Genomic DNA, 9,113 nt, shown 5'->3' with positions numbered 1-9,113 from the left:
GCAAATCAGGAGGAGGGATGGTCATCTTCAGGATTAATCGTACAAAATCTGAACACCTGAATTAAAAAAAAAAAAAAAGCATAAAACCTTTTCTCCGACAAACAAACGAAGCCTTCGTATCTCCTACTTGGAAAAACTTCAGTCTTTCTATAACTAAAGTTAGGTGCTTTACCTGATAGCTGAAAGAGGAACACACCTTCCATTATAACCACCATGACAGAGACTCAAAGGGAGGCTGTTGCTGCTTCAAGTCTCACACTCAGTCCAAAATCCAGTTAGCTATGTTCATTCATTCCTGATGCAGAAATCACAACAGATGTTTGGTACTACTTTCTCCTCGCAATTTCTCAAACAGAACTTGAACAAATCTCGAAGGAATCCAAGTGAAAAAATTTGGAACTGCAGCAATCAGAATGGCCACACGCTTCAGCTCATCATCAAATAGTGTTCGCTCTACAGAGTCTATCTACAGCTCTGCAAAGCAAGAAATGGAAGAACATAGCGAGCTTAAAGATCTCCCCTCCAAGGTTTTTGCAGTTTGTTGTCAGTTAACATGGCTTGATCGTTCTGTTGATGCTCTTGTTTTGCTTTTGTCTACTCGAAAGAACCGCATGGCCAAACAGGGAGGGAGGAACAACCAACACGCTCAGCCCTTTAATCTTCACACTGAGGTATGTTGGGAATACTTGTTGTTCATTTAATTGACTTTATGTGCATTGAACGAACATAAATGAAACGTTTGGAGCATTGAAACAATAAGTTTAGATAAATGAAATATAATTAATTTAGCTCATTATTTTTTTGGTTATAAGTAATCCTTTGTCGTTGTTTTCGTGTACATGTATATAGCAAAGAGGACACAGGAAGGAACAAGAGTTTGTAAAAAGAGTGAAAGAAAGGGTTATCGAAGAGGCTAGACGAAGGATTCCCATCGCACAAGGTCTTCCATTCACGACGGATAAACCACAGGTAACATTTACTTCTTTTTCTTTGCTTTATTTTATTTTTTATTGAGAAAAAAGGAAAGTTAGCACATATGAATGTTTCTTCGAATGAGTTAGTCGGCTTTGAACCAACCAAATTGTTGGAAGTTTTTAGTAATGTAGAATCAAAAGGGAAAAGAAATCATTAGGATGAAAATTTACAAAGACTCATATAAGTTTCTGAATGATCATCTCTTTAGATGGCTTTACTACTTCAATAGTCATAATGTACTTCTTCCAATGCAAGGTTAGTCGGCTTCAAACCAACCGAATTGTTGTAAATGTTAATCATTGAAAAACCCAGGCTACATGAATTCTTAAACATGAAGAATACACATATAAAAAATATAAGAACAAAAAAGATTTAATTTCATTAATCAAACATATATGGCACAACATAGTAATACATAAACTGAAAGATAAAGGAATTTGATTAAAGAGTCATTATTCTTATCTTTTAGTGTCGTTTGGAAGATCTTGAGGAAAAGGAAGCAGAAGCAAACGAGAAAAATCTTCCTTGGGTGTTAGGGTTGATGTCGCTGAAAAACTCTAGGTCAATGAGAGAATCAAGCCGTTGCCCATAGATATAACAAATTGGGTTAAAGGGTTTTACATATTGAACCTACATCCAATAACTCAAAACCCAATAAACATAATTTAGATCAATTTAAAGGGTTCCGATTGTATTCACATGTTCAATTTACAAATAAGCTCACTTAATAGGGATAATAAAATCCAACAATTTCTCACTTGAAGTACATGTGAATTGTATGTGAAATACAAGTAAAACTTTAGTTGATATAAAACTTTATGAGTACAAAATATCCTTGTAAATAATCTAGTCCATTAACTTCATCGGTATACAACTAAAGAGGTCATAGCTACTGTATATGATCTTAAGAAGCCCTAATAGTAATCACAATACCAATATCATTAACGACATAGATCAAGATATAGATGTATAATGTGGAAATTATATTAAATGTGATCAATATATATTAAATTCCAACTGGTCCTAAGGTGACCTCAAAAGAGGCCAGCTTATATTTGTAAATACTTTATGATAAACTGTAAGAGCAAATCATGATCTAAACTTTATGATTCCAAAAGGAATCTATATCACATTTACAAACACCAAGTGCTAAACAACAGCAGTAAATCATGATATTGTATTTCAGAGTGTCCAATAAACAAATAAAATCTTATGAATATTTTGAACTTTAAGTATGTATAATAATCAAAATAAAATATTTGTCTTCATTATCAAATATAGAGCAACAAAATAAATACAGATTCCTACTAAATGAGTGTTTCTTCCATAAGAAGAACTTCCATATCCACAATATGCGCATGAAACACCTTAGGCATTAAGCCTTTGGTGAGTGGATTAGCCAACATAGAATCTGTGCTGATGTACTATGTCATGGCCTAACAACTCTGAACTCTTTCTTTAACCGCTAGAAACTTGATGTTGATGTGCTTACTTCGATGAACTATGGTTGTTCTTGGTATAAAGTTTTATAGCATTATTATCATAGTAGATCTTCCATGGTCTATTAATGCCATCAATGATCTATAATGCTGTGATGAAGTTTCGCAGCCAAATCCCATGATGGGATACTTTATAGTATGCCACCAACTCTACTTTAATAGTAGAAGTGGGTACTAGCATCTTCTTGATGCTCTTCTAAAATATAATCCCTTCAACAAGCATGAAAATATAGCTCAAAGTGGACCTCTTGCTATACAAGCATCCAGCACAATATTAGCTTGAATAACTAATCACCTCCAGGTGATCTGACCTATGATACGTGAGCATATATCCTTTAGATCTTTGCAAATACTGCATCACTCTCTTAACCACTTTCCAGTGTGACAGTCTTAGGTTACTAATATATATGTCTAACATCCCCACTATAATCGCTATATTTGGTTGAGTACATGTACATGAGACTTCCCACTGCTAATGCATATGGGAATTGTTTTATCTCCTTTATTTCAAGTTCAAGCCGTGGACACTACTGTAAGCTAAACTTGTCACATCTTGACATATGTGTATTACTAGGTGTACAGTTCTGCATGTCATACCTTGTAAGAACCTTTTCAATATAGGTCTGTTGTGAAAGTTCAAGAATGTCCTTTGAATGATCACGACATATCTGTATGCCTAAAATAAATGATATTTCAACAAGATCTTTCATTTCAAAATTACCAGGTAGAAATGACTTGATTTTATATAGCAAACTCTTATTATTGCTCGCAAGCAATATATCATCCACGTACAGAACAAGTATAACAAATTTGCTCCTACAAAACTTGACATATATGCACTGATCTATGGGGTTCTCTTTAAATTCAAATAAGGTAACCATTTGATCAAATTTTTGGTACCACTGATGGTACACTTGTTTTAAACCATAAATGGAGTTCTTTAATTTACATACTAGGTGCTTTGAGTCCTTAGACTTAAAATTATCTGCACCACATATATAGACTCCTCTATGTCTCTATTGAGAAATGTAATCTTTACGTCCATTTGATGTATCTTCAAATCATAATGAGCTACAAGTGTCATGATTACCCTAAGGGAGTCTTTGGTCGACATAGGTGAGAAAATCTCCTTATAATTAATGTCTTTTTTTAATGAATCCCTTGGCAACAAGGCAAGCCTTATACTTTTTGACATTTCCTCTCAAATCACGCTTGATTTTAAATATTTACTTACAGCCAACAAACTTCTTGCCTTCAGACAATTCAACAAGTTCTCAAATATCATTATCTGCCATAGACTTTAACTCTTTTTGCATAACGTTAATTCACCATTAGAGTTAGAGCATTGTTTTGTATGATCGAATGAGTGCGATAGAGGGGGGTGAATATTCTGCTTTTAAAACTTTTCTTTTACTCATTTAAAACAAAGTCATGCAGCGGAAAAGTAGAGAATAGGTTCGGTTACTTGGTTCGGAGCCTAGGTCGACTCCTACTCCAAGGTTTGCAATCCTTGATTGCGCCGATGGGCAATTCACTAAATCTCTTCTTTCCGAAAACCTTGGAAAGCAGCAGTGCGTACAAAAAGAGGAGTAAGATAGTAACAACCTACTATCTTACTTGAATTAAGTACAATACAAGCAAAAGAAAGTTATACCGACAGTATATAAAAGTTGAGGCTCGGTCGGTACTTCTTGAAGCAGTAGATGAGTAGTCATAGCACGAAGCACAGCTTGCATAGAGATGAACTTCGAATCCAACCAGAATACCTTTTCAGCCTTGGACCTTAATCTCTCTTTTATAAGAATCATCGATGTTCGGTCGATCGATCCTTGCGTTCGATCGACCGAACCAACTCTCTTCCATCTTCGCTAAGATCTGATGCTAATTCGATCTTTGGCATTTAATGTGTAACGACCCATCTTCTACTACTAGGCTGTAAGGCTGATCGATACAGTTATGCTGTGCTAATTGTGCGGAAAATTGATCTAATTTAAATTTTAGTTGCTAACTGATAGTTATTCTTGGTTCTACATGTGCTGAAGGATGTAATCTAAGGGATACAAGGTGTATCCTACCTCTCCTATGGACTAGAAGCTGATCTGCTAAGTTTCTTGGTCGAAACTGAACTTCCCAATCGATCCAGACTGAACTGGATCGATTGCTCTCTTTTGGATCGATCCATGGATCGATCCAGACTGCTACTGTGCTGTGGTGATAATCTGGATCGATCGGCTGATCGATCTAGGCTCACCGATCGACCCAGTGATCGATCCAGCGTGCTTCTGTGCACGGGAATTTATTTGGATCGATCGGCTGATCGATCCGACATAAGTCAATCGATCCAATGATCGATCAAAAACCTTTCTGTTCGCGAGGAATAGCTTGGATCGATCGTCCGATCGATCCAAATGCCTTCTATTCGCGACAGAATGTGACTGGATCAATCGGCTGATCGATCCGGAAGCCTTCTGTTCACAGAATCAGCCCTCAATCGATCCATGGATCGATCGAGGACCCCCGATCGATCCATGGATCGATCGGAGATTCTGATTTCAGCACTAGTTCGTGCCAAAATCTCACACAACAATTATACAATGCATGGAAACATTCTAATATCTACTAACTAGCATTTTAACATGACATAGTGCAAGGTTTATTAATTCATAGCACTTAAACCACTAGAAATGCATAAAAGTGTCTTAAGAAAAGAAACCAAGTTCTTAATTTACTAAACTCCCTAAGGATCTTCATTCCAGGTTCCTGCCACACACACCATCTCTGCATTGACCACCAGCTTCCTCTAGTCCATCTTCCCTTTACCTTTATCTGCAGTATAAGGAAAAGAAAGTATCTATAAGCTTTCGCTTAGTAAGAAACCATCTACCTCACAAAAACATGCATACGATGCATTTATGCTTTTAAAACATGCCATTTGAAATATGTACTGATTAAACTAAAACATGGCATGCTATCAAACAGTACATGGAAATCAAGAGCTAAATATGGCATACTATCATCTATTGCATATGTAACCAAAAGCTGAGCATAGTGTTATCATACATAACCATAAAAGAAATAAGCTGAACTGAAGCATAAACTGAGATAATTCTAGCAAATGCTTAAGCTATACTGATCTCACCTAACTGTTTTGTGAGAGTTTAAAACTACATACATAATAGATGAAAATACATATACATGCTGCTGTTTGGGCCCGACAACTGTACGTGCTATGTGCGCGCCCCTAACTAGACCCGGGTTTGCAAGTCCCGAATTTAATAGGGTTTACTAGGTTATCTAAACCTAGGGACCGACTATGGGAGCCCAGCCCAATGGATATCTAATCCTGTACAGTGCCACTGAAAAGTAAAATACTGAATATAACTAATTATTGCTTGCCTTGCTCTTTCTAGGTTATCTGAACCTAGAGGCGACTATGGGAGCCCACCCATTGGACATCTAGTCCTGTAAAAGCTGAAGCAAAGCTAAATAATCTGTAAAAATGCTTCTATTGCATTTATCTAAGCTACTAAAATGCCTAAATTGCATTTTACTGCGATAAACAATTTAATCGAACACTTAGTGTGCGCTAATTCACATCCCTTGTGTCGAAAGTCTATGTACTGCTAAACTAAAATATAAAATCCACACGGAAGCTACTTATACTGCAGGTGAGGGGTTTCTTACCTCGTACGCTAGTTTCCTTACGGTTCTAGTCGCTAGGTTTCCGGAGAAGACGATCCTTTCGATAGTCTTCTTGCGCCAACACGTTCCTCTCGCGGAGGGGAGCGTCCTTGTGTCGGATCCGCTGCCGGAAGATGTCCTTGGGCCCTAGGCTTGGTGCGCCGAGAGAGAAAGAGGAAGGGAGGTGGGCGGCGGTGAGGGTTTGAGGGAAAGGGATGTTGCCGAACCAAACCAAAAAAAATCAACCAAACCAACTTAAGTTTCTAATTTATATTAAGTGGGTAACTAGGCCCAACTCAAATATAAATATAAATGTTTCCCTTCTCTTTCAGCACGGCCCTGCTGGGTTCACCGGTTACTAAGGCTACTAAAGGTTTAGCGGACCCAGAGGTCCCGGGTTCGATTCCCGCTTAAACCATTTTACTTTTCTATTTAATTTTTGCTACTTTCGATACTCCAAAAATTTTGTAAAAATATCCTAAAATTCCAGAAAAATCATAGAATATTTCTAATATAGTTTTGAGAATTTTCGGGCGTTACAATCCCCCATACCTTATAAAAAGTTCGTCCTCGAAGTTAGAATAATTCGTATTGGCTTCTGTCTCCCAAGTTGCCTCTTCTGCTGTGGTGTCAAATAACCTTGACTAATGGTACTTCCTATTCCACAATTTCTTAGCCGGTCTATTATGAATAGGCCATTGTCATCATGAGGTCTTCGCGGATCCGCATGACCGCTCAATCATCCGGGTGACATCCGGGATATGCTTCTTGAACATAGAGACATGAAATACATTGTGGACGGTGACATTCCTAGGGTAGCTCTAGCTCATATGCTACCTTGCCCACTCTTGATAAGGTATGGTCCCACATATCTGGACTAAGTTTGCCCTTCTTCCCAAAACGCATCACCCCTTCATGGGAGCTACTATGAGGAACATTGTATCTGAAAACTCTAAAGGTCTGCGCTGTATATCAGCATAGCTTTTCTGGCGCGGATCTGCTGTATAGCTACTGTGGTATCTGCTACTAGATCAGTCTGAAGTTCTAGTGCTTTCTCATACCAACAGATTGAGATCTACACCTCCGCCCATAGAGAGCCTCGTAAGGTGCCATGCCGAGTGGCCCGATAGCTATTGTTGTATGCAAATTCGGCTACAGATATTTACACCAACTTCCCTTAAAGTCTAGGGCACGCTCGGAGCATATCTTCGTACATTTACTCGCTCCGTCGACCATCCATGCGAGGATGGAATCTGTGTTGAACTTTAACTTGCTGTTGACACACTCAGTGTGATGTGAATCATTGTCTCTTGCGAAATGATGATTCGAGGGACTCCATGTAGTCGGCGATCTCGGAGATACGAGCTAGCTTCTCCATGGAGTAGGATATCTTGATAGCTAAGAAGTGGGCTGATTTAGTCAACTGTCGACTATTACCCGGATGGCGTCAAAACCATTCATGGTTCCGGGTTCCCACTATGAAATCCATAGAGATATCCTCCCACTTCCATTCTGGAATCTGTATAGGCTGCAGAACTCCTCCTGGTCGCTGATGTTCTGCCTTGACCCTCTGACAGGTGAGGCAGATGCTAACATATCTGGCGATGTCTCGCTTCATCCCAGGCCACCAAAAATGGTTCTTCAGGTCTTGATACATTTTGGTGGAACCTGGATACATCGCATAGGGAGTCTTGTGAGCCTCATCTAAAATCCATCTCCGTAGCTCCTCCTGATCTGGAACACAGAGTCTGTCACCAAAATACAACACCCCGCTATCGGACACTCTGAATTCTCTACCTTCTGATTCTGCTAGCCCTTGTTTGATTTTCTGAATTTCAGGGTCCTGGTCCTGAGCTGACTGAATATCACCAAGCAAGGTAGACTCTAAGGTCATAGTAGAGAGTTGTCCAACGATGAGTTCGAGACCGAAATCTATAATCTCCTTCTGTAGGGGCGGTGACACAGCTGTAAGAGATAATAAGGTAGCACTGGATTTTCTGCTAAGTGCATCTGCTACCCTATTTGCTTTCCCTGGGTGGTAGAGGATGTCTATATCGTAATCCTTGACCAGCTCTAACCATCTGCGCTGTCGCATATTCAGATCCTTCTGAGTGAAGAAATACTTCAGACTCTGATGATCTGTATACACTCTGCACTGAGCTCCATATAAGTAATGTCTCCAAATTTTGAGAGCGAGCACTACTGCTGCAAGCTCAAGGTCATGAGTAGGGTAATTCTTCTCATAATCCTTGAGTTGTCTAGAGGCATAGGCGATCACCTTGCCGTGTTGCATCAATACTGCTCCCAGTCCCAACTTAGAGGCATCACTATAGATGTCAAAGCTGCTAGTGTTGTCTGGTAGAGCCAAAATGGGAGCACTGGTCAATCTCCTTTTAGCTAAGCATTCTCCGATCCTCATCACTGAAATTTCTTGTTCATTACGGTAAGAGCCGGTGGGAGGCTATCTGGAGAAGTCCTCTACAAATTTCTTGTAATATCTTGCTAGGATTTCGTTGGCATTCTTAGGTCTCTTCCAGTTACTTCTATCTTGTGGGATCTACCATAATACCATCCTTTGAGATGATGTGACCCGGGAAGGACACTGATCTAGCCAAAATTCACATTTCGTGAACTTGGCGTATAGCTGGTTCTGCTGAAGGGTCTGCTTGCTCTGCGTGTTCTTCCCGAGTTCTGAGTAGATAAGGATGTCATCGATAAACACAATAACAAACTTATCTAAATACTCCATGAATACTCTGATCCATGAATGTAGTTGGAGCATTGGTCACGCTAAAGGGCATGACTACGAACTCGTAGTGTCCGTGTCTGGTTCTAAATCTTGTCTTGGGTATATCCTTCTTTAACCTTCACCGATGATAACCTGATCTGAGATCTATCTTAGAGAACACTGCTGCTCCTTTTTCGAACAGGTCATCGATTTTGGGAAGGGATACCTGT

General features: G+C 39.2%; 1 protein-coding gene across 1 annotated transcript in view; it reads left to right on the top strand.

Annotated features, from left to right (window-relative positions):
• The first annotated feature begins 366 nt into the window (after window positions 1-366).
• The window catches only part of LOC122050572 (protein TPX2-like), a 101,181-nt gene continuing 92,434 nt past the window's right edge, over window positions 367-9,113 (top strand). Inside the window, exons 1-3 of the mRNA XM_042611469.1 lie at window positions 367-527; window positions 606-671; window positions 850-969. Of these exons, the coding sequence (XP_042467403.1) occupies window positions 414-527; window positions 606-671; window positions 850-969 (300 nt within the window). The 5' untranslated portion in view covers window positions 367-413. The remainder of the gene's footprint in view (window positions 528-605; window positions 672-849; window positions 970-9,113) is intronic.

Source organism: Zingiber officinale, chromosome 3A, assembly GCF_018446385.1.
Source record: "Zingiber officinale cultivar Zhangliang chromosome 3A, Zo_v1.1, whole genome shotgun sequence".
NCBI classification, from domain to species: Eukaryota; Viridiplantae; Streptophyta; class Magnoliopsida; order Zingiberales; family Zingiberaceae; genus Zingiber; species Zingiber officinale.
This window is presented reverse-complemented; position numbering and strand designations above follow the sequence as displayed.